This window comes from Triticum aestivum, chromosome 5D, assembly GCF_018294505.1.
Source record: "Triticum aestivum cultivar Chinese Spring chromosome 5D, IWGSC CS RefSeq v2.1, whole genome shotgun sequence".
NCBI lineage: Eukaryota > Viridiplantae > Streptophyta > Magnoliopsida > Poales > Poaceae > Triticum > Triticum aestivum.
In genome coordinates this window covers 308,740,875-308,766,572 of record NC_057808.1, presented here as the reverse complement: position 1 = coordinate 308,766,572, position 25,698 = coordinate 308,740,875, and the positions used below count along the sequence as shown (strand labels likewise).

The window sequence follows — 25,698 nt, the reverse complement described above, 5'->3', positions numbered from 1 at the left end:
TGCGTAAAGCAATATTTTTATACTATCAACAAAGTAAGAACTAAAGTGAAATCTATTCCAGTATCGCTGCAACCTGCAAACAACACCTGGGCAAACTGATCCCCTGAAAATATGCAATCTATCTTCTGGCCTATGCAAAGCATAATCCTGAACTCTCCCACAACTTCCTGTACATATCACGCCCTGATCACCTGAGACTACCATTCAACTTGGTGATGCATCAACGCTTTTTCATCGTCATTAGCATCAAGCTCTTCCTCACCATACTCAATATCGATCACAGTGGCATCCTCCCTTCCCGCGTAGAAGTCTCCTACTCCATGACACCTTTCCAGCTCGATATGCTGCAACTCCGATGTGATAAGAGAGTGCATTCTTGCTCTCTCCCTGTCGCGCGGGTATGTCCGGTACAACAGCGAGTAGATGAAGCAGCACATCAGCATCGGGATGGCAATCGCCGTGTAAAGAGCTTTCGCTAGCGCTGCGGCATTGGACCTGTCCCTCGCAAGACTGCTCACTGCAGCCCCATATGAGATAGGGTTGTAGCCGTATGCATGCTCGGCTAAAAAGCCGACGACTGGTGGAGCAAATGAGGCTAGGACCGACTCGAAGGAACGGTCCAACGCGTAGATACTTGCCCTTGATCTCTCAGGAACGATCTCTGCAAATATGGGGCTGCACATGAAAAGTGTACATTTATTGCCAAAATACAGAATTTCATAGCTTATCAGCAGTTTGTGGTTGGCAGATAGGAGTATACGTTAAGCCCCTTGTTACGGATCAGAAAAACGAAGTACTAATGATGACATTGTATAGTGTGTGAAACTATGACATCCCAAACAACCAATGAAAGGTTACTTACCTGTTAGTAGCAGGGCCATTCCAGGAGATGCTTAGCCCCATGATAAACATAACAAGTCCGTGCAAGACACCGGTAGATGAGTCATCAGGTAGTCCAAGCAGCAACAAAGCTGCAAGCGGGAGTGCAGAACCCGAGCTTATTTGAGACAGCACTATCCTGCCAGAATCCGGGTAGTGAACAGAGAGATAATCCCCCATCTTTCCACCGAAGAGCCCTCCAAGTGAGCTTGCCAATGCAAATATTGCCATGAGAAGTCCTGTTTTGTTGTGTGTAAAGCCCATCAGCTCCAACCACATTGGGGCAAATGACAATGCCGACCATGGGAATGACCCTGTGACACCCTGAGCCACGATGATCTGAAACGATGGTATCTTCACGACAGCCTTGGCTTCTGCAACCAAACCCTTCATCTCTGCCCACGCCGACTTGCGCACGAGCTGCTCATCATTCTCACCGTTGCAGAAATGAGGGTCCACTGCAAATAGATAGACCAACGCCCCGACCATCACACTGATGAGCGCAACAATGTGAAATGCGATACGCCAGCCGGCGATACCCACGATTGTGGTCGATGCTAGCATGATAGAGAACAAGCCTCCAATCACTGAACCTATGTTGCCTGTAAGTTGAAGCCATCCAAACGCAGAACCCCGCGTATTATCATCAGTGTAGTCTGCCACTAGAGATTGGATAGCGGGAGTGACGAGTGCTAGACCAATGCCATTCAATCCCCTAGCTACTGCTACCTGCCCAAAGAAGCATGTTTTCATGCAAATATATTCTTTATTTTCATTTATACAAAAAAATGGTTCGGAAGCATAGTAGCATTATTATTGGCAAATAAATCTCATTGCACACAAATTGTTGCAGCTAAATACTCCTTCCATTCACTATTATAAGATGTTCTAACTTTTTTCTGAATCGGATGTATATAGGCGTGTTTTACTGTGTTCGTTCACTGATTTCAATCCGTATGTAGTCCATATTGAATTATCCAAAACGTCATCTAATAGTGAATGGGGGGAGTATCTAGCAATCCCAACCCAGATATTTTATCCCTGAAAAAAAACAGATATGTACATTTGAATTCGCACATTAGATGCCAATCACCAGCCTTTCACCTGATATTCAAATCTTACGAGATCAGAACAAAAAATATCCAAATGAAGAAACAGTTTGAACTAAAGTTTCAAATATTTGACATGTACTTAAAATTTACGAAAATTAAAATTCAAAATAGTCAGAAATCAAGCATAACTGTCTGGGGCGAGTATTTGGTTATTTCACATTAATAGCAATAGTTATGAATACAGATAAAGGTCGACTACCATTCGGGAATCTTAATTTAGATGCGAATATGCTGCTCCTATGAGAATCTTTAGTCCACGTGATTTGCTTCGGTTACGCCGACATGAACTTCGCTTCAGATTTCGCAACTTTTACTTAAATTGCAAGCGTACACCAGCTTTTGGCTGTAAAGCGTGAGCCACAACGAAAATAATTAAGGGATCTGCGGATAAACCTAAGCATATGCCCGAGATGATCCATGCCCCAGTTCGCAAAATTGGATCGACAATATCACGAGGCCGAGAAGAATTTGGGTGGTCTTTGGTCGGGACTGACCTGGGCGAAGGTGCCGGAGACGGCGACGAGGAAGGTGGCGGCGGCCCAGAGGAAGGCCCCCACGGCGATGACGTGGGCGCGGTTGTAGCGCACGGCGGCGTAGGCGGCGAGCGGGTAGCACGCGGCCTGCACGAAGGAGCGGTACAGGGTGAGCGCGCCGAGCCCCATGGGCGTGGCGTGCAGCGCGGCGCCCACCTCCCGGTACACCGCCGGCAGCAGCGCCTCGTCGGCGCGCTCCATGATGGCCGCCAGGTTCACCAGCAGCAGCGTCCGCCCCGGCGCCGCCTGCGCCATAGCGCCCCCTCCCTCCCGCGCAGCGAGCTTCCGTCGGCGGCCTCTTTTGGTCCTTCGCCTGCCAGCGGTGCGGCAGTGCGGTGCGCTTTCCCCGGGAACGTCGAGGGCGGTGCGTCGTCTCCTTCGCGGGCGCGTTTTCGAACGACTTTTCCCGTGGTTATGGAGAGCGACTGACATGCGATCACAACCGTTCGTCTATAATTGAAGGGTCTGATGGGAATCCGGGTCTGTATCAATGTGTCAGATTGCTTTGGTTGGCTGGCCGGACATCGCCGGTTGCGTTCCCACGTAGCTCGGCGAACGGTGGAATATTCAACGCGTGGACGCGGCGGGTCCCGCTGCCGCTTTACATTATCCTTTCGGTGACCAGGTCAGATAGGGGAGGTCCTAATCGGGGGACCTCCTCACTGCGCCTTATGCGCCAGTAGACCAAACCAGCGCCCAGTCGCCTGCGTACGTGGGCCGGCCCAAGAACAAGCCGAAGAGATCGCTCCTGACGAGCGCTTTCTCAACTTCCCTGATCGATCGTTTGTGGTTGACCGGTCAACCCTTGAGGGGTAACACCATTGAGCATTAACTTTTTGAGAAAAAAAACAATAATTCAGAAAAATTAAAGAATTCAAAATTTAAAAAAGTCACATATTACGAAAAGTTCATCAAAATTCTGGAACAATTTCAAAAATTGAAAACAAATCATTGACTTTGAAAAAAGGTTCACCGATTTTGAAAATTTGTTCATCGATTTTGGAAAAAAGTTTATTTAATCCGAAAATAATTCACAAATTTTAAAAAAGTTCACCAATTTGAAAAAAAGTTCACCAATTTTGAAAAAAGTTCATTGAACTTGAAAAAAAGTTCATCAAATTTGAAAAAAGTTCATAAATTTTAGATAAAAGTTCATCGGATTGGAAAAAAAGTTCACAAATTGAAAAATTGTTCATCCATTTTCAAGAAAACATTCATTTAATTTGAAAAGTTCGTCAATTTTCAAAATAGTTCACCGAAATTGAAAAAAATTCAGCACAATTTTAAAAAGTTCACAAATTTGAAAGAAATATCATCAAATTTGAAAAAGGGGAAAATAAAACAAAAGGAATCGTAAATAAAAACGAAAAACGAAAAGGAACTATATAAAAGAAAACGAGAAAAGATAAAAAGAAAAAGGAAACGGAAAGGAAAAGGGAAAAAGGAAAGAAATAGGAAAAGAAAAAACCAATTTGGGACACTAGTGAAGAATACAAATAGATAGGAAATTGTACGTCGAGGTGCCGTATCGTAGTGGTTACTACACCGTGTATCGAACCAGTAAGTCGCAGTTTGATTCTCGGTGCCGCCCTTTTTTGCACCCCCGATTGTGAAAATAACTGTATCGGGCGCAAAAGGCGCCAAATAGGATTTGGGCCTAATTGGCGCCGATTTGGAGAACGGGCCCTACATCGTTCTACTGTGGGCTGGTTCGAAAGTTGGCCCACTTAGGATAGCTCCAAAACTGTTTTGCTATACTCCCTTCTTCCATCTATATAGGGCCTAATGTGTTTTTTGAGGCTAACTTTGACCAAATATTAGAGCAATAATATATGACATGCAACTTACACAAAGCACATCGTTAAATTCATGTGTTAAAGGAGCTTTCAATGATATAATTTTCATATTGTACATGTCATATACTATTAATCTTGTCAATAGTCAAAGGCGGTCTTAAAAAACACATTAAGCCCTATATAGATGGAAGGAGGGAGTATGTTTCTTCTGCGAAACTGTTTCGCTATATGTTTCTTCTGCGGAATTGTTTCTTCTTCTTCTTCTTCCAAGTGGTTCGTTCGGTAACTGGTTCGCTAGTATTGGTAATTGAACTTCGCTATTGCTATATGCTGCAATCTCATACAAGAAAATTTCGCGCAGAGCCAGAAAATCAACCTGGGGAAAATCACAGTTTGGGTCGGAATTGATTTTTGTTATCTCATGGTCGAGTCAAAATAACATATAGCATAAAACTGCAAAATACAGTTTAACTGTTACAACATGTGCAAATTCGATCCACCGGTCAGAAATATTAACCATAAAGGTTGCTTGTGTAACACAAAGGAATTTCCCGTAAGTCACAAAGCTTGCTTTCATAATGGTGCTCGGCTTATACAAGGTCACTAATAGAAAAGCAGTTTGGCCGTTTTTGAAAAAGCTGCACAATACTTACCTCAATTTTTTGTATAAAACACTTCGGACCTATAAAAGAGTCCAATAAACCATACCGGGGGCTCCTTGGAGAGCCCAACATATCCTCAGCATTTGTATTCAATATACGAGCGTTGTCTTCCCACATATCATTATAAAGCCACAATATGCATCAATTTGACTTGAGATTTTGTGCCAAGCAAGGTTGCCTGGCTCCTGTGCTTACCCTTTACGTTTCCGATGAATTCAGCTAAGGGCTAAAGGGAGCACCTCTGCGATTGTTACTTCTGGGTCAACCTGGCAAGTACCTCAAACGGGTGAAGCCGAAAGCTAGCGGTCACAAGAATATAATTGGTCGACAACGAAGGAAGTGAAAATAAAGGCCTTTTTAAAGGGCACTAGACGTAGGTTGTTGAGCCTACTTATTATGCCGAGGATATTCCCGAGTTGAGGCCTTCGATCAAGTAGGGACATCGGCTAGCTCATCGTGATTAACATGACACCCTGGGAAAAGGAACTGCTAGAGAAACTATTTTTCGCCGCAGATGTGACTTGCGTTAAACAACAATATATGTAACTCTCTGCAAGGCTTTCGTTTGACCTTATGGCTGGATTGCCTTGTTCCCTACATATGATGCCCGTGTTGGGGATCGTAGCAGAAATTTAAAATTTTCTACGTATCACCAAGATCAATCTATGGAGTCATCTAGCAACGAGAGAGAGGGGAGTGCATCTACATACCCTTGTAGATCGCGCGCGGAAGCGTTCAAGAGAACGGGGTTGATGGAGTCGTACTCGTCGTGATCCAAATCACCGATGATCCTAGCGCCGAACAGACGGCACCTCCGCGTTCAACACACGTACGGAGCGGGGACGTCTCCTCCTTCTTGATCCAGCAAGGGGGGGGGGGGGAGAAGTTGATGGAGATCCAGCAGCATGACGGCGTGGTGGTGGAAGTAGCGGGATCCCGGCAGGGCTTCGCCAAGCGCAAGCGGGGAGGAAGAGGTGTCACGGGAGGGAGGGAGGCACCAGGGCTTGGGGTGCTGCTCCCATGCGCCTCCCCACTATATATAGGGGTGGAGGGGGCTGGTTTCTTGCCCTCCAAGTCCATTGGGGTGTTGGCAAAGGTGGGGGAAAGAAATCCCATCATTTCCCTTCCCCACCGATTGTTATCCCCCTTTTTTAGGGATCTTGATCTTATCCCTTCGGGATATGATCTTATTCCTTCTAAGGTGGGATCTTGGTGCGCCTTGACCAGGGTGTGGGGCCTTGCCCCCACTACCCACGTTCATGTGGGCCCCCCATGCAGGTGGGCCCCACTTCGGAACCTTCTAGAACCTTCCCGGTACAATACCGAAAAATCCCGAACATTTTTCGATGGCCAAAATAGGACTTCCCATATATAAATCTTTACCTCCGGACCATTCCGGAACTCCTCGTGACGTCCGGGATCTCATCCGGGACTCTGAACAACTTTCGGTTAACCGCTACTAATATCTCTACAACTCTAGCGTCACCGAACCTTAAGTGTGTAGACCCTACGGGTTCGGGAGACATGCAGACATCACCGAGACGACTCTCCGGTCAATAACCAACAGCGGGATCTGGATACCCATGTTGGCTCCCACATGTTCCACGATGATCTCATCGGATGAACCACGATGTCGAGGATTCAATCAATCCCGTATACAATTCCCTTTGTCAATCGGTACGTTACTTGCCCGAGATTCGATCGTCGGTATCCCAATACCTTGTTCAATCTCGTTACCGGCAAGTCACTTTACTCGTACCGTAATGCATGATCCCGTGACCAAACACTTGGTCACATTGAGCTCATTATGATGATGCATTACCGAGTGGGCCCAGAGATACCTCTCCGTCATACGGAGTGACAAATCCCAGTCTCGATTCGTGCCAACCCAACAGACACTTTCGGAGATACCTGTAGTGCACCTTTATAGCCACCCAGTTACGTTGTGACGTTTGGCACACCCAAAGCACTCCTATGGTATCCGGGAGTTGCACAATCTCATGGTCTAAGGAAACGATACTTGACATTTGAAAAAGCTCTAGCAAACGAACTACACGATCTTGTGCTATGCTTAGGATTGGGTCTTGTCCATCACATCATTCTCCTAATGATGTGATCCCGTTATCAATGACATCCAATGTCCATAGTCAGGAAACCATGACTATCTGTTGATCAACGAGCTAGTCAACTAGAGGCTCACTAGGGACATGTTGTGGTCTATGTATTCACACATGTATTACGATTTCCGGATAACACAATTATAGCATGAACAAGGAAATATAATAATAACCATTTTATTAATGCCTCTAGGGCATATTTCCAACAGTCTCCCACTTGCACTAGAGTCAATAATCTAGTTACATTGTGATGAATCGAACACCCATAGAGTTCTGATATTGATCATGTTTTGCTCTAGGGAGAGGTTTAGTCAACGGATCTGCTACATTCAGGTCCGTATGTACTTTACAAATATCTATGTCTCCATTTTGAACATTTTCACGAATGGAGTTGAGGCGACGCTTGATATGCCTGGTCTTCCTGTGAAACCTGGGCTCCTTCGCAAGGGCAATAGCTCTAGTGTTGTCACAGAAGAGAGTCATCGGGCCCGACGCATTGGGAATAACTCCTAGGTCGGTAATGAACTCCTTCACCCAGATTGCTTCTTGTACTGCCTCTGAGGCCGCCATGTATTCCGCTTCACATGTAGATCCCGCCACAACGCTTTGCTTGCAACTGCACCAGCTTACTGCCCCACCATTCAAAATATACACGTATCCGGTTTGTGACTTAGAGTCATCCAGATCTGTGTCGAAACTAGCATCGACGTAACCCTTTACGACGAGCTCTTCGTCACCTCCATAAACGAGAAACATATCCTTAGTCCTCTTCAGGTACTTCAGGATATTCTTGACCGCTGTCCAGTGTTCCATGCCGGGATTACTTTGGTACCTTCCTACCAAACTTACGGCAAGGTTTACATCAGGTCTGGTACACAGCATGGCATACATAATAGACCCTATGGCCGAGGCATAGGGGACGACACTCATCTTTTCTCTATCTCCTGCCATGGTCGGGCATTGAGCCGTGCTCAATTGCACACCTTGCAATACAGGCAAGAACCCCTTCTTGGACTGATCCATATTGAACTTCTTCAATATCTTGTCAAGGTACGTACTTTGTGAAAGACCAATGAGGCGTCTTGATCTATCTCTATAGATCTTGATGCCTAATATATAAGTAGCTTCTCCAAGGTCCTTCATTGAAAAACACTTGTTCAAGTAGGCCTTTATGCTTCCCAAGAATTCTATATCATTTCCCATCAACAGTATGTCATCCACATATAATATGAGAAATGCTACAGAGCTCCCACTCACTTTCTTGTAAACACAGGCTTCTCCATAAGTCTGTGTAAACCCAAACGCTTTGATCATCTCATCAAATCGAATGTTCCAACTCCGAGATGCTTGCACCAGCCCATAGATGGAGCGCTGGAGCTTGCATACCTTGTTAGCATTCTTAGGATCGACAAAACCTTCCGGCTGCATCATATACAATTCTTCCTTAAGAAAGCCGTTAAGGAATGCCGTTTTGACGTCCATTTGCCATATCTCATAATCATAGTATGCGGCAATTGCTAACATGATTCAGACGGACTTCAGCTTCGCTACGGGTGAGAAAGTCTCATCGTAGTCAACCCCTTGAACTTGTTGATAACCCTTAGTGACAAGTCAAGCTTTATAGATGGTAACATTACCATCCGCGTCTGTCTTCTTCTTAAAGATCCATTTGTTTTCTATCGCTCGCCGATCATCGGGCAAGTCTGTCAAAGTCCACACTTTGTTTTCATACATGGATCCTATCTCGGATTGCATGGCTTCAAGCCATTTGTCGGAATCTGGGCCCGCCATTGCTTCTTCATAGTTCGAAGGTTCACCGTTGTCTAACAACATGATTTCCAAGACAGGGTTGCCGTACCACTCTGGCGCGGAACGTGTCCTTGTGGACCTACGAAGTTTAGTAGGAGCTTGATCCAAAGTACCTTGATCATCATCATCATTAACTTCCTCTCTAGTCGGTGCAGGCACCACAGGAACATCTTCCCGAGCTGCGCTACCAAGAGGTAGTACTTCATCAAGTTCCACTTTCCTCCCACTTACTTCTTTCGAGAGAAACTCTTTCTCCAGAAAGGACCCGTTCTTGGCAACAAAGATCTTGCCTTCGGATCTGAGGTAGAAGGTATACCCAATGGTTTCCTTAGGGTATCCTATGAAGACGCATTTTCCCGACTTGGGTTCGAGCTTTTCAGGTTGAAGTTTCTTGACATAAGCATCGCATCCCCAAACTTTTAGAAACGACAGCTTAGGTTTCTTCCCAAACCATAATTCATACGGTGTTGTCTCAACGGATTTCGACGGAGCCCTATTTAAAGTGAATGCGGTAGTCTCTAAAGCATAGCCCCAAAATGAGAGCGGTAGATCGGTAAGAGACATCATAGATCGCACCATATCCAATAGAGTGCGATTACGATGTTCGGACACACCATTTCGCTAAGGTGTTCCAGGCGGCGTGAGTTGTGAAACTATTCCACATTTCCTTAAGTGTGTGCCAAATTCGTGACTCAAATATTCCCCTCCACGATCTGATCGTAAGAACTTTATTTTTCTGTCACGTTGATTCTCAACCTCACTCTGAAATTCCTTGAACTTTTCAAAGGTCTCAGACTTGTGTTTCATTAGGTAGACATACCCATATCTACTCAAGTCATCAATGAGAGTGAGAACATAACGATAGCCACCGCGAGCCTCAACACTCATTGGACCGCACACATCAGTATGTATGATTTCCAATAAGTTGGTTGCTCGCTCCATTGTTCCGGAGAACGGAGTCTTGGTCATCTTACCCATGAGGCATGATTCGCACGTGTCAAATGATTCGTAATCAAGAGACTCCAAAAGTCCATCTGCATGGAGCTTCTTCATGCGTTTGACACCAATGTGACCAAGACGGCAGTGCCACAAGTATGTGGGACTATCATTATCAACCTTACATCTTTTGGTATTCACACTATGAATATGTGTAACACTATGTTCGAGATTCATTAAGAATAAACCATTAACCAGCGGGGCATGACCATAAAACATATCTCTCATATAAATAGAACAACCATTATTCTCGGATTTAAATGAGTAGCCATCTCGAATTAAACGAGATCCTGATACAATGTTCATGCTCAAAGCTGGCACTAAATAACAATTATTGAGGTTTAAAACTAATCCCGTAGGTAAATGTAGAGGTAGCGTGCCGACGGCGATCACATCGACCTTGGAACCATTCCCGACGTGCATCGTCACCTTGTCCTTTGCCAGTCTCCGTTTATTCCGCAGCTCCTGCTTTGAGTTACAAATATGAGCAACCGCACCGGTATCAAATACCCAGGAGCTACTACGAGTGCTGGTAAGGTACATATCAATTACATGTATATCACATATACCTTTGGTGTTGCCGGCCTTCTTGTCCGCTAAGTACTTGGGGCAGTTACGCTTCCAGTGACCACTTCCCTTGCAATAAAAGCACTCAGTCTTAGGCTTGGGTCCATTCTTTGGCTTCTTCCCGGCAACTGGCTTACCGGGCGCGGCAACTCCCTTGCCGTCCTTCTTGAAGTTCTTCTTACCCTTGCCTTTCTTGAACTTAGTGGTTTTATTCACCATCAACACTTGATGTTCCTTTTTGATCTCCACCTCCGCTGATTTCAGCATTGAATATACCTCAGGAATGGTCTTTTCCATCCCCTGCATATTGAAGTTCATCACAAAGCTCTTGTAGCTCGGTGGAAGCGACTGAAGGATTCTGTCAATGACCGCGTCATCCGGGAGATTAACTCCCAGCTGAGTCAAGCGATTGTGTAACCCAGACATTTTGAGTATGTGCTCACTGACAGAACTATTTTCCTCCATCTTACAACTGAAGAACTTGTCGGAGACTTCATATCTCTCAACCCGGGCATGAGCTTGGAAAACCATTTTCAGCTCTTCGAACATCTCATATGCTCCGTGTTGCTCAAAACGCTTTTGGAGCCCCGGTTCTAAGCTGTAAAGCATGCCGCACTGAACGAGGGAGTAATCATCAGCACGCTGCTGCCAAGCGTTCATAACGTCTTGGTTCTCTGGGATGGGTGCGTCACCTAGCGGTGCTTCTAGGACATAATCTTTCTTGGCAGCAATGAGGATGATCCTCAGGTTCCGGACCCAGTCCGTATAGTTGCTGCCATCATCTTTCAGTTTGGTTTTCTCTAGGAACGCGTTGAAGTCGAGGGCAACATTAGCGTGGGCCATTTGATCTACAAGACATATTGTAAAGATTTTAGACTAAGTTCATGATAATTAAGTTCATCTAATCAAATTATTCAATGAACTCCCACTCAGATAGACATCCCTCTAGTCATCTAAGTGAAACATGATCCGAGTCAACTAGGCCATGTCCGATCATCACGTGAGACGGACTAGTCAATATCGGTGAACATCTTCATGTTGATCGTATCTTCTATACGACTCATGCTCGACCTTTCGGTCTTCCGTGTTCCGAGGCCATGTCTGTACATGCTAGGCTCGTAAAGTCAACCTAAGTGTATTGTGTGTGTAAATCTGGCTTACACCCGTTGTATTCGAACGTTAGAATCTATCACACCCGATCATCACGTGGTGCTTCGAAACAACGAACCTTCGCAACGGTGCACAGTTAGGGGGAACATTTTCTTGAAATTATTGCGAGGGATCATCTTATTTAAGCTACCGTCGTTCTAAGCAAATAAGATGTAAAACATGATAAACATCACATGCAATCAAATAGTGACATGATATGGCCAGTATCATATTGCTCCTTTGATCTCCATCTTCGGGGCGCCATGATCATCTTCGTCACCGGCATGACACCATGATCTCCATCATCGTGTCTTCATGAAGTTGTCACGCTAACGATTACTTCTACTTCTATGGCTAACGTGTTTAGCAATAAAGTAAAGTAATTTACATGGCGTTATTCAATGACACGCATGTCATAAAAAAATAAAGACAACTCCTATGGCTCCTGCCGGTTGTCATACTCATCGACATGCAAGTCGTGATTCCTATTACAAGAACATGATCAATCTCATACATCACATATATTTCATTCATCACATCCTTTTGGCCATATCACATTACAAGGCATATGCTGCAAAAACAAGTTAGACGTCCTCTAATTGTTGTTGCATGTTTTTACGTGGCTTCTATAGGTTTCTAGCAAGAACGTTTCTTACCTACGTAAGACCACAACGTGATATGCCAACTTCTATTTACCCTTCATAAGGACCCTTTTCATCGAATCCGATCCGACTAAAGTGGGAGAGACAGACACCCGCTAGCCACCTTATGCAACTAGTGCATGTCAGTCGGTGGAACCTGTCTCACGTAAGCGTACGTGTAAGGTCGGTCCGGGCCGCTTCATCCCACGATGCCGCCGAAACAAGATAAGACTAGTAGTGGCAAGAAAATGGACAACATCTACGCCCACAACAAGTTTGTGTTCTACTCGTGCATAGAAACTACGCATAGAGCTAGCTCTGCTACCACTGTTGGGGATCGTAGCACAAATTTAAAATTTTCTACGTATCACCAAGATCAATCTATGGAGTCATCTAGCAACGAGAGAGAGGGGAGTGCATCTACATACCCTTGTAGATCGCGTGCGGAAGCGTTCAAGAGAACGGGGTTGATGGAGTCGTACTCGTCGTGATCCAAATCACCGATGATCCTAGCGCCGAACGAACGGCACCTCCGCGTTCAAGGCACGTACGGAGCGGGGACGTCTCCTCCTTCTTGATCCAGCAAGGGGGGGGGGGAGAAGTTGATGGAGATCCAGCAGCACGATGGCGTGGTGGTGGAAGTAGCGGGATCCCGGCAGGGCTTCGCCAAGCGCAAGCGGGGAGGAAGAGGTGTCACGGGAGGGAGGGAGGCGCCAGGGCTTGGGGTGCTGCTCCCATGCGCCTCCCCACTATATATAGGGGTGGAGGGGGCTGGTTTCTTGCCCTCCAAGTCCATTGGGGCGTTGGCAAAGGTGGGGGAAAGAAATCCCATCATTTCCCTTCCCCACCGATTGTTATCCCCCTTTTTAGGGATCTTGATCTTATCCCTTCGGGATATGATCTTATTCCTTCTAAGGTGGGATCTTGGTGCGCCTTGACCAGGGGTGTGGGGCCTTGCCCCCACTACCCACGTTCATGTGGGCCCCCATGCAGGTGGGCCCCACTTCGGAACCTTCTAGAACCTTCTCGGTACAATACCGAAAAATCCCGAACATTTTCCGGTGGCCAAAATAGGACTTCCCATATATAAATCTTTACCTCCGGACCATTCCGGAACTCCTCGTGACGTCCGGGATCTCATTCGGGACTCTGAACAACTTTCGGTTAACCGCATACTAATATCTCTACAACTCTAGCGTCACCGAACCTTAAGTGTGTAGACCCTACGGGTTCGGGAGACATGCAGACATGACCGAGACGACTCTCCGGTCAATAACCAACAGCGGGATCTGGATACCGATGTTGGCTCCCACATGTTCCATGATGATCTCATCGGATGAACCACGATGTCGAGGATTCAATCAATCCCGTATACAATTCCTTTTGTCAATCGGTACGTTACTTGCCCGAGATTCGATCGTGGGTATCCCAATACCTTGTTCAATCTTGTTACCGGCATGTCACTTTACTCGTACCATAATGCATGATCCCGTGACCAAACACTTGGTCACATTGAGCTCATTATGATGATGCATTACCGAGTGGGCCCAGAGATACCTCTCCGTCATACGGAGTGACAAATCCCAGTCTCGATTCGTGCCAACCCAACAGACACTTTCGGGGATACCCGTAGTGCACCTTTATAGCCACCCAATTACGTTGTGACGTTTGGCACACCCAAAGCACTCCTATGGTATCCGGGAGTTGCACAATCTCATGGTCTAAGGAAATGATACTTGACATTTGGAAAAGCTCTAGCAAACGAACTACACGATCTTGTGCTATGCTTAGGATTGGGTCTTGTCCATCACATCATTCTCCTAATGATGTGATCCCGTTATCAATGACATCCAATGTCCATAGTCAGGAAACCATGACTATCTGTTGATCAACGAGCTAGTCAACTAGAGGCTCACTAGGGACATGTTGTGGTCTATGTATTCACACATGTATTACGATTCCCGGATAACACAATTATAGCATGAACAATAGACAATTATCATGAACAAGGAAATATAATAATAACCATTTTATTATTGCCTCTAGGGCATATTTCCAACAGCCCGAGGACACAAGCCGACGTTGGGAACACTCCTCGTCCTATGCCCGAGGAGGTAGAAGCCGATGGTTGGTTAACGAAGTATAAAACTTACGGATATGAGCATTCAACATGACAAAAGTACATAGATACCTAAAGTCATCATTCAGCATAAACTGTTTATAAAATCTACTCACGGCCACCTATAAGGGTATCAAGGAGACAATCCTGCTTAGTTAGCCGAGCAGCTGACATGACGCTCTCATAATTCCCATTGGCTTTGATTTCCTTTCTATCAAGCCCCTTGAGGTCGACCCCGGCAAGATCTTCGTTCTTCAGCAGACAATAGTGTGTCTTAACCATGGCCCACACTTCTCGAGCACCTTCTTGGTAGGCCGAAAACTTACATGTCTAAATCCGACACCTAGCTCCCTTCGGGCGTTTAGCGAGCACGAACATATCCCTTGGCAGGGGTTCATTGGGCCATAGAGCTCGGAAAATCTTCTCTATCGATTTTTGTTGGTCCTTCTCGGCCTTGAGCTGATTACATTTGTCAATTTCCGACCATGTGTTCGACGACCTGCTTCCTCTTGCGCTTCGGCGTACTGAGCAGCTTCTCGAGCTTGCTCAAGGTCCTTTTCCAAGTTGACCTATCATCTACTCTGCTAATAAAAAGCATGCAACTTATACAAGCAGTCATCATATTGTTATCATAGGCCAAGTATTAAACTTACCATGTGCCTCTCGGGAGGAGGCCAAAAGCCTTACGACAGAGCCACGAGCTCACAGGGCGTGCCCCACGGGGGGTAGGTGTCCCCCTGAGGTCGTGACTCGCAACTCCGTTTGCCCTAATTCCACCTGCATTAATTCCCAAAAATTCCCAAACCAGCAAAGAGACACCCGAAACACTTTTTACACCGTCGCAAGCCTTTGTTCTTCCAAGATCCCATCTGGAGGCCTTTTTCGGTTCTGTCGGAGGGGGAATCGATCACGGAGGGCCTCTACATTAACCTTGCTGCCCTACCGATGATGCGTGAGTAGTTCACCACCGACCTACGGGTCCATAGCTAGTAGCTAGATGGCTTCTTCTCTCTCTTTGATCTTCAATACCATGTTCTCCTTAACCTTCTTGGCATTCTATCCGATGTAATCTTCTTTTGTAGTGCGTTTGTTGGAATCCGTCGAATTGTGGGTTTATTATCAGATTATTCATTGAACGTAATTGAGTATTTTCTGAACTTTATTATGCATGATTATTACAGCTTTGTATTTCTCTTCGATCTATCCGTTTGGTTTGGCTAACTAGATTGATCTATCTTCAGTGTGTGAGGTGCTTTGTAATGGGTTCAATTTTACAATGTCCTCACCCAGTGATAGAAGGGGTAGCGAGGCACGTACTTGTATTGTTGCCATTAAGGGGAAAATGATGGGGTTTAATCAAATTGCTTGAGTTTACTTTGTCTACATCATGTCATCTTGCTTAAAGTGTTACCCTGTTTGTCATGAACTTAATACCATAGATGCATGTTGGATAGCGGTCGATTGGTTTACTTGTCACAGACATGATGCCTATATGTGCGATCATTGCCATGAATAACATCATAACTATGCGATTTTCTATCAACTGACCAACAGTAATTTGTTTACCCACTGTATGCTATGTGTTCGAGAGAGAAGCCTCTAGTGAAAACTATGCCCCCTGGTCTATTTAATCATATTAATAAAAACCAAAAATACCTTGCTGTAATTTATTATCTTTTATTTTGTTTTGCAATTTATCTATCTACCACTACAAAATTTAATCCTTGCAAGTAACGAGTTCAAGGGGATTGACAACCCTCTTGCCCGCGTTGGGTGCAAGTATTTGCTTTTGTGCGTACATGTGTTGTTTACTAGGGTTTGTGAGATTCTCCTATTGTTTCGATAAACCTTGGTTCTCACTGAGGGAAATACTTATCGCTACTATATTGCTTCACCCTTCCTCTTCGTGGAAAATCCCAATGCAACTCACAAGTAGCAGAAGTGTCCTCGGTAGAATCGCTCCGTTGGAGAGCAAAAGTGCTCCTGGCTAGGTTCCGCCTCGAGACGACGGCGCCTCGTCCTGAAAGTCTTCTTCTTATTTTTTTTCTAGGGAAAAGGCTTCATATAGCAGAAGGAGGGCACCGGAGGGCTATTGTGCCCCCCACAAAGGCATTAGGGCGCGCCTTGGGGGGTGGGCGCGCCCTATTGCCTCGTGAACAGCAGGTGGCCCTGAAAGGATCAAGAAGAGGTTTCTAGAAGGGGGTGATTAGACCCTCAACAAGCAAAAGTAATATTTTTTAGGTTCTTTAAGTTGAGATGGAGTTTTAGCACAAGTTTAAGCATTCACACTACATTTCAAGCAAGCATGACAAGAGAATGAGGAGCGGAAAGAGTAAAGCATGCAATTTGCAAGAAAGTAAAGGGATGGGATTGGAATGTGCAAACGCAATGAAGACACGAAGATTTTTGGCGTGGTTCCGATAGGTGGTTCTATCATATGTCCATGTTGGTGGAGACTTCAACCCACGAAGGGTAACGGTTGCGCGAGTCCACGGAGGGTTCCATCCACGAAGGGTCCATGAAGAAGCAACCTTGTCTATCCCACCATGGCCATCGCCCATGTAGGACTTGCCTCACTTGGGTAGATCTTCACCAAGTAGGCGATCTCCTTGCCCTTACAAACTCCTTGGTTCAACTCCACAATCTTGTCGGAGGCTCCCAAGTGACACTACAAAAAAAGACACTTCTGTGATGATACGTGTTTGTCACAGTAGGTCACGTTTTCTGTCATGCACATCCATGACGCTTTTATGACAGAATCAAGATAGTCATACCTGTGCTGTCGTAGAAGTGTTCCATGACATTGCCAAAATTATCATCACAGAAGTGTTCACTTCCATGACGATAAATGCCGCGTCATGGAAGTCCTTTCGTCAAGGGTGACCGACACGTGGCATCCACCGTAACGGGTCGCCGTTAAGCTATTGGGTCCGGTTTTGGATCCGATAACCCGCTAACAACCACGACCAATGACGATTTTCCATGTGTAAAATTCTCATTGGCCGGCGGAACCACGTGTCAGCTCCGCGTTGGCACAGGTGCCACTCATCCAATGGGCGAGATGCGCCTATGATATGTCGACATGTGGACCGGCCCAACAGTGGCCCATTCGGGTTAAAAGGCCGGGCCTGTCAAAATAAGCGGGTCGGCCCATTACTGGCCTACTTGAGTCAGGCCCATTTACCAGCACGGCCCATACAAGTTACACAGAATCGGCCCATCAAAGGCCCATTATACATTTGACAATTTCCAGCCCATCGTCAGTTTTAGCCCGTTAACGGCCCGCTACGTCTTTGGGCCCAATTGTGGTCCGAGCTTCTTTCGGTCTGTTAGCGTCCCATCATCAGTTCCAGCCCGTTAACGGCCCGGAACGTCTTTCGGCCTTTTCTCGGCCCATTCTGCAGTTGGGCCAATTCTAGCCCGCTGTGACTTTAGGCCTGTAATCGGCCCATTCGGTAAATGGGCCAACTCCTTTCCCATTTTGTCTCTCGGCCTGTTAACGGCCCGCACAATAGTTGGGCCTTTGACTTTAGGTCCATTAGGGGCCCATGTTCCGCAGGGCATCATTTCAGCCCAGCGCGACTTTCGGCCTATTAAAAGCCTAGTTTGAAAATTGGGCCTCCTATGCCCCATAACACTTTCGGCCTCTTACTGGCCCGTCAAGTAAAAGGGCCGAGACAAAATTGACATCTATTTCGGTCTGCTAGAGGCCCGCGGGTCATTTCCATTTATACAGCCCTATCGAGCTTTTGGCCTATTAACGGCCTACTGAGAGCCGTTGTTACGGTGGGCCACGTCTTTGGGATCCACTTAATATTATTTTGACCAGCCCAATTAAGGCCCGCTTTGACTACACATGTTTGTTCGTTTGTATGGCGTCCAGGAAATGTTTGGGCGTGTGGGCCCCCGTTTCAACGATATAGCATATTCAAGAATTATCCTACTCTATACTATCGCCTCTAAAAACATACACTATACAATAAAAAGAATAAGGCATAGAAATGTAGAATAATCTTACACTATACAATAAAGAAATTATAGCCGAATATACCCACTGGGCATTATAGTTCGGCACCAGTGATAATAAAGCGTACACAAACAGCAAATTACATACACTAGACAAATAAAGCTCATACATCATGAAGACGCATCAATAGAACTTGCCATTTGAACTATAGTCTCTTCAGAAAATATGATTGGCCGGATTCAGATAGCACAAATTTCAGTCAGCAAAATCTCCAATTCCTTCGTGGTTACCTCAGTGTCTTGTTTCATTTTTTGACTCCTGCATCTAATACTTGCATGTCCAGTCTCAACTTGTTGATTGTACATTGAGAATCATGTACACGTTGTCTTGCCACCTCTAGTTGATGCTTGAGAACATCAGCACATTCCAATTCCAATCCATAATCATTTGGTAACGGCCATGCCGCACTGCTCGCAGATCTCTGTGTTGATGTCACTTCATCCTGAATTGTTTCTGTAAGTACACATGACTAGGGCAAAAATATAGTTACAACAGTGAAGCGAGCAAGACAGACTATTTTGTACATGGAAAAACAGGAATAACAATAATGTTACACGTCATGAAGCATAAGAAGGTGATATTTTAAAAATATAAAAATGGTAGTCTGTGCCGCGTGCATACAGAAATCTCTCTTAGCTCACCAGAGGAGCATGATGTTGGGGCCAAATCCAAAACACAGACAAGTTACAAATTTAGAAAACACGTTGTGTATAAGTAAGCAAGCAGTTGTGTCGGTGTACAAAAGAAGGGGCGCACCTTTGTACCCCTTTACCTGTGCACGGGCAGTCGGAGCCGCGCCCACGGCCACCCCAAGTAGAGCAGGGGAGGTGAACCAAGGCAAAAGCGAAGCCCAAGACAGCCAGAGCAACGCCAAGACCAAGAACGCAAAGAAGCAGAGGGGCGGAGCAGTTTCCCCCGGCAAGACCCTTGCCGGGGACTGCCTCAGCAACCCCGGCAAGACCCTTGCCGGGGCAGCGCGCCCAAACACCAGCAGGGCGAGCCACCCTTGAGCCCACGTCCCCAACACCATCAACCACGTGGGGCCAGGGCTCGGGAGGCACCTCTGTGGTGGCATGCAGATCTTTGTGAAGACATATTCAAGATCAGATGAGGATTAGAAAACAACGATCCTCCGCAAGATCCTTGCCGAGGAGAGCCACGAGACCCCCGGCAAGATTCGTGCCGGGGACAGTAGCGCGCCACGGCAAGACCCTTGCCGGGCCCCCCGGCAAGGCTCTCGCCGAAGACGCCAGCAGGGCCACTGCCAGGCCCGCACCAGCCAAGTCTTCACCGCCGTTCGCATGCAGCTGCTAGCCCAAACCAGCTGGGCAGGCACCTGCGTGGCAACATGCAGCTTCCAGGCCAACTCAGCAGGCGTGTGCGTGGCGGCATGCAGATCTTCGTGAAGACCCTACCACCGCGCCACCTCAGCTGCCTGCCTGCCTGCATGTCGCCGCACGCATCGCTGGCCAGGGCGCGTGTCGAAGCGGGGAGGAGCGGCAATGGACGGGACGGGCCTCGCCCCCGTCCCCGATAAAGCTAGGGGACACCTCAGCGGCGCATTAAATGCGACTTGTCCTGTAATACGAGCGATAAGCTCGCAATACTGTACGCCTTTCCACCTCCTGTATGCCACCGTGGCAGCCCCTTTCGCCTATAAAAGGAGGCCCATGGCATACTGGAGGAGGATTCGGCTCTTTCGAACCACGCACTCACCATAGCTAGTTCGAGAGCTCAAGAACTCTCTGAAATACACCCACCAAAGCAGGACTAGGGTATTACGCATCCTCGCGGCCCGAACCTGGGTAAACGATCCTTGTGCTGACTACTGATCCTGCTCTTCTTGCAACCCTGCGCCCCGACAACCATAGTAGGGATTCTTGTGATACCATAGGTGTCGTTCCACACCGTCATCTTTGGCGCGCCAGGTAGGGGCGCAATTGTGAGAATCTGGTCTAGTAGCTAGCCTAGCGTTTCTTCATCGCCATGGCTCCCAAGAAGAAGACGGCCACGGAGATCGGCTCGTCGGGGGCCGAACGGCCCGTACCACTACGGGCGAGCAGCGGCCCGGTCGCGGACAGGACCCGGGCCGCGGTCCGCGAGCACCAGCATCACCCTGGCAGTCAGAGCCTGGCGAGCGGCGTCGTTCGCACGCCCGACGACCGGCCACACGTCGCCAGATCCAAAGACGGAGTTGGGCCCCCCGCAGGTGGCGCGGGGCCCTCCAGGGGTGTCGTTGTGCCACCTTCGGGCGGTGCAACGACCTCCAAGACACCCACGCCGGCGACCACTGCGCGCTCTTCCCATGGTGTGCGCGATGAACAGCGTCACCGCGCCGGCGACCCTAGGCACCGCCGTGGGAAGAGCCCTGTGCATCGTTCGCGGGATGAAGGAGTTCAGCATGCCCACTGCAGTGCTGGCGAAAATGGCGCGCAGTCGCTGGGTCGTGGTGGAGCTCCTTCTAACATGATTAGAAGTCGAAGCACGCCACGGTCCACGCAGCTATCGCCGCCACCCACGCCAGCGGAAGCTTTGGCGCGCGCGCAGCTGCTCCTCGACTTCCCTCCTGCTGTAGAGAAGCTCGACGAGTGGAGGGCCACCATCCGGAGCCTCGTCGCCGTCCCCAATAAAGACGATCCGCGACCGGCGGGGCCCTCGGGTCGACGCTCCACCGAGCCACCACATGCTGGCGCTGGGAGGACCGGGGGAGCTGCGGCCACGGTGCACTCTCCTCCTCCTCACCAGCCGCCGCGGGCGTCTGCCCGTCGTGATGACGCTTGTGATAACATCTCTATAGCGTCGTCCGACCCGGGGACCCACCGTGACCAGCGCCAAGTTCTTCGAGAACGAGCTCATGAAGATGCTCGGACCACTATTGAGCGCCGGCGTGATACACGCCACCAGTCGGACAAGCGGGCGGGACCCGCTATGGACCACCCAGCACCAGGGGGCTCCGGCGGCCTACCTTACGAGGTGGGATGCCCGGCCTTTACCCAAGAGTTGCGGCAGTTCCAGTGGCCGTCCCACCGCATGTTCAAGCCCGACGTCTGCGAGAAGTACACTGGCAAGACCCATCCGTCCGAGTTCCTCAGCATCTACACCATCGCGATGTAGGCGGCCGGAGCTCGCGACGACAAGGTGCTTGCCAATTATTTCCCGCTGGCGCTGAAGCCCAATGTTATGTCTTGGTTGATGCACTTGCCGGCGGATTCCATTTCTTCTTGGTCGGATCTGTGCCATGAGTTTGTTGGCGCCTTCACAGGAGGCCACCAAGCTCATGGCCAGGCCAGTGATCTGCATATCATTCCCCAGAAGGAAGGGGAAACCCTGCGCAAGTACATCCATAGGTTCAGCCGGGTGCAGTACAACATCCCTGACGTTCATCCCGCCGCTGTGATCAGCGCGTTCCACCAGAACGTGCGCAATCGCAAGATGCGCGAAGAGCTAGCGATGACCAAGGTTAAGCATGTGGCCGAGCTCTATGTTCTGGCCAATAAATGCGCCCGGGCTGAAGAGGGAAGGAAGTACCCCGGCGAAAACGCCGGTGCGGAACCGACTCTACCGACGAACCGCCACCCCAACGAAGAAGGGCCGGCGTCGCAACAGTAAACGCAAGGGCAAGGCCGTACTTGCCGTCGAGGGGCCTGACGACACCAGCGCTGCCAAGAAGGTCAAGGCAGACGGCCCCGGCAAGGAGATTGCCGGGGGCGCCGCCTGCCGGGCCTTAGCAGCTGCCGACAAGCCAGGGGCTCCGGCAAGCAGTACTGCAAGATCCACCGCACCAAGGGCCACAACCTCCAGAACTGCCGACAAGTCGAGCTGCTTGCTGAAAAGCAAAAGGCCGAGTATGAAAGGCGGGACAAGGAGAAAGGTCAGGACGGTGCTGAGGGATCCGGCAAGAAGCGTGGCGGCCAAGGAAGCCGCCCCGGCAAGGACAACCAGCAAGAGAGGCCCGCCCGGGGCCGTGACAAGAAACAAGAAGACGATGATCACAACGAGGATGACGAGTCCGGTGAGCAAGAGTTCCAGAAGGCTACGGAGGCCATGCGCGTTGATGGTGGCGCCTCGCTACATACTTCTCACCGCCAGCTCCAGTAGTGGGCGCGTGAGATTACAGCAGCAGAGCCGTCGTTCGACGCTCAGAAGCCGCTGAAGTGGTCCAGCACGCCCCTCATCTTTGACACCGAGGACCACCCTGACCGCACGACCGCAGTCGGGTGTTTGCCATTGTTAGTCTCACCAACGATATGCAACCTCAAGGTGAACAAGATGTTGGTTGACGACGGGGCCGGCCTGAACTTGATCTCGCCCGTCGTGATCAAAAGGCTGCAAATTCCTAATGAAGACCTCGAGGAAACGGGCACGTTTCAAGGGGTCAATCCGGGGAGGAGCCAGCCGAAGGGGAAGGTCACACTGCCCGTGACGTTTGGAGGAGAGTTGAACTACAGGACGGAGAGGATCATCTTCGACGTGGCCGAGATCCCCTTGCCCTACAACGGGATCCTTGGCCGCCCAGCACTAGCCAAATTCATGGCGGCATCACACTACGCCTACAACATGCTAAAGATGCCCGAGCCGTTGACCATCATCTCCGTCCCCTCCGACAAGAAGGACGCGCTGGTTTCCGCCGACCAACTCTACCGGGAAGCAATTGCAGCAGCTGCCGTCAAGGCACCTGCTCCTGCCACTGAAGGTCCGGGAGGGAAGAAGAAGCCCGGCAGGACCTCCCGCACCCACTCCGGCAAGCGCACCTCCTCGGAGTTTTATGCTACCGTCGAGGACGTGCCAGAGAGTTCTACCGGCAAGAGCAAGAAATCCAGAGCTGAGCCGCCGTAGACCAAGAAGGTGTCCGTCAGGGAGGATGGCACAGGAGGGGCCTTCACCATTGGCTCCACCCTCGACAGCAAATAGGAAGGCGCGCTCGTCACCTTCCTGCGGGCGAATGTCGACGTGTTTGCGTGGTGTCGGAGGGATTGGCCACGGGTAGCCAAACCGACTACCCCTGGCTCTTCAGAAAATTTATCAGACCTTTGGGTCTTCAAGCACTCCAAGCATTTGGGCCGCCTTCCCCGGCCGGCTACCACTACAGCCGACTCCCGGAAGGCGACCCAGCCTCACCGACTCCAAGAAGCCGGCCAAGAAGGACGCTGACTCCTAGAAGTCGGCCAAGAAGGACGCCGACTCCTAGAAGCCGGCCAAGACCACAACCACTCCTACATAACGACGACCTGACGGGGCATGGCCACAGTGCGGCCCACGACCCCCGAAGCCCGAGGCCGGCATGGTTACAGGAGGCCGTACGGGAGGGATGTCTCCCGTGCGGCCGGGCACTGTAGCCACGCCAGCTACGACATCATCCACGACCCACTCCTGTACGGCCCAAGGGCTGCGGGCCCCTTCAGCCAGAGAGAGGCGTGAAGGCGGCCCGGCTTTTCCTAGTCGGCCAGAAGCATAGTCGGCCTCCAGAAGCTGGCGACTCCCTTCCTCGAAGCAGGAGCCCCATTAAGGAGACAAGACGAGGTGAGGCTACAGTGATAGCCCCCGATGCGGATCACTGTAGCCACGCTTACCTCGACAAAGCCCTCGTCATCAGAGGCGCGGCTACAGTAAGTAGCCGCCGACAAGACCCTAGGCGGTGGGGCCGGCCTGTCGACCGAGTAGCCGGCAGCCGGCGGGACCCAGCAGCCGGCGGAGGAGCCGGCAGGCGTAGACACTGACGGCTGGGGCCAGTACCCAGCCGGATTACCATTGTACCCCTGGGGGGTAGGCCTATATAAACCCCCCGGAGCACCCATGCAAAGGGTTCGCACCCAAGCATAGTTGGCGCCTCTGCATGTTTGGCTTCCAAGCATAGCACACGACACACACCATAGATAGAGAGAAGCAAGAGCTAGCCTTGTTCTTCTTCCCCCTTGATCCCAACAGCTCTAGGAGCGATTGTAGCTACTCTTTATCGAGCTAGTGATCATGCGGAGACCCCGCAGAGCAGGACTAGGGGTGTTATCTCCTCGGAGAGCCCCGAACCTGGGTAAGATTTGCCGGCGTGCATGTCTTCGCCTCATCCCGTTTCCAGGCACCGGCGACGTTTTATTGGCTCCCACAATGATAAGCCATCCTTTGGCATATGTCGCACCAACCACCCGACATTTGGCGCCCACCGTGGGGCCAGGTGCACCGTCGTCCGGAGACCCGTTCTGGACGGGAACCTTCTTCCTTCCCCGCGAGCGCAGCCAGCCTGCTGCGCCCGATGGCGCTTGCCCCGACGCGCTGTAAGGCGTCGACGACGCCTGCGCAGCGAGCCGCCTCGCCGATCTGCTCGGCGAGACTCGCATCTCCGACGAGCCTGTGTCCGACGCAGGCACCGACTACCCCGAGAGCCGCCTCGTCAGCCTCCTCGACCAACTTCACGTCTCCAGCGAGCCTGCTGCGGACATGGAGTCTGTCGGCTCCACCGACCCGATGCTCATCGACTCCGACACCGCGTCGCTCGACGCCTACCCCTCCGACGTGGTGGTCTTCGACGACCCACTCCCTCGAGCTGACAGCGGCAGCAGCGCTGTCACCGAAGTGCTGGTCGTCAGCCACGTCTCCAACTCAGGCGGGAGCGCCCGCGACGCTCAGCAAGCAGCGATGCACGACCTCTCCATCCCCCTCCCGGCCGACGACGACGCCGAGACCCTGGAGGCACGCCGTCTTGCCCTCATCACGGAGAGCAAGAAGATAGCCTCGATGAGACGCCTCACCGAGGCCCACCAGCGCGAAGTCGACCGCGCCGCCTTCGGGACGCCGCCGCCGAGCGGCCCGAGCCAAGCCGGCTTCGTCCAGAAGCGCGGCGCAGCCGTTGCCAGCATGCTGGGCGCAGATCGCCCCGTCTACGCCACCCCGCTCGAGAATCTGCGAGCCGCTCAGGCGGCAGCAGAGGAGCTCAATGGGCTGGGAGCCGATGAGCTCCCCTACATGACAAGACGGATCCAGCAGCTGATCGACGCGGCTGCAGAACGGCACGAAGCCGGCGCCCGAGCTGATAGCCATCCCCCGCGCCGGGAGCACGCCGCGACGTCCCGTTCGCCGACTGCGAGCGGCACGTGCCAGAAGAAAGACAAGGAGCCGGCTGCCAGCCGCAGCCGGACTCGCATCACCATCGAGCGCGACGCGGATGGCCGCCCTCGGGCGGTCGAACACCAAGGAAACCTGCCGCCTCCCCCGCCTCGAAGAGAAAGACGCCTCACTCCGCCGCCCATCACGCATCCGACTCTTGGCGACCGACTCGGCCGCCGAGAAGGTGTCGGCG

The 25,698-nt window shown here is 50.0% G+C and overlaps 1 protein-coding gene across 3 annotated transcripts; it reads right to left on the bottom strand.

Annotated features, from left to right (window-relative positions):
• Window positions 1-4: 4 nt before the first annotated feature.
• LOC123121384 (uncharacterized) lies at window positions 5-2,990 on the bottom strand. Of its 3 annotated transcripts, none has more exons than XM_044541344.1 (3): window positions 2,482-2,989; window positions 863-1,643; window positions 5-675 (listed from the first exon to the last, which is right to left on the bottom strand). In XM_044541344.1, the coding sequence occupies exons 1-3, from the start codon at window positions 2,954-2,956 to the stop codon at window positions 198-200; spliced, it is 1,734 nt and encodes a 577-aa protein (XP_044397279.1). In that variant the 5' UTR covers window positions 2,957-2,989; the 3' UTR covers window positions 5-197. The 3 variants fall into 3 exon arrangements, with proteins under 3 accessions (XP_044397279.1, XP_044397277.1, XP_044397278.1); XM_044541342.1 differs by having other exon boundaries at window positions 863-1,608; window positions 2,486-2,976; XM_044541343.1 differs by having other exon boundaries at window positions 444-661; window positions 863-1,608; window positions 2,486-2,990.
• Window positions 2,991-25,698: the final 22,708 nt, after the last annotated feature.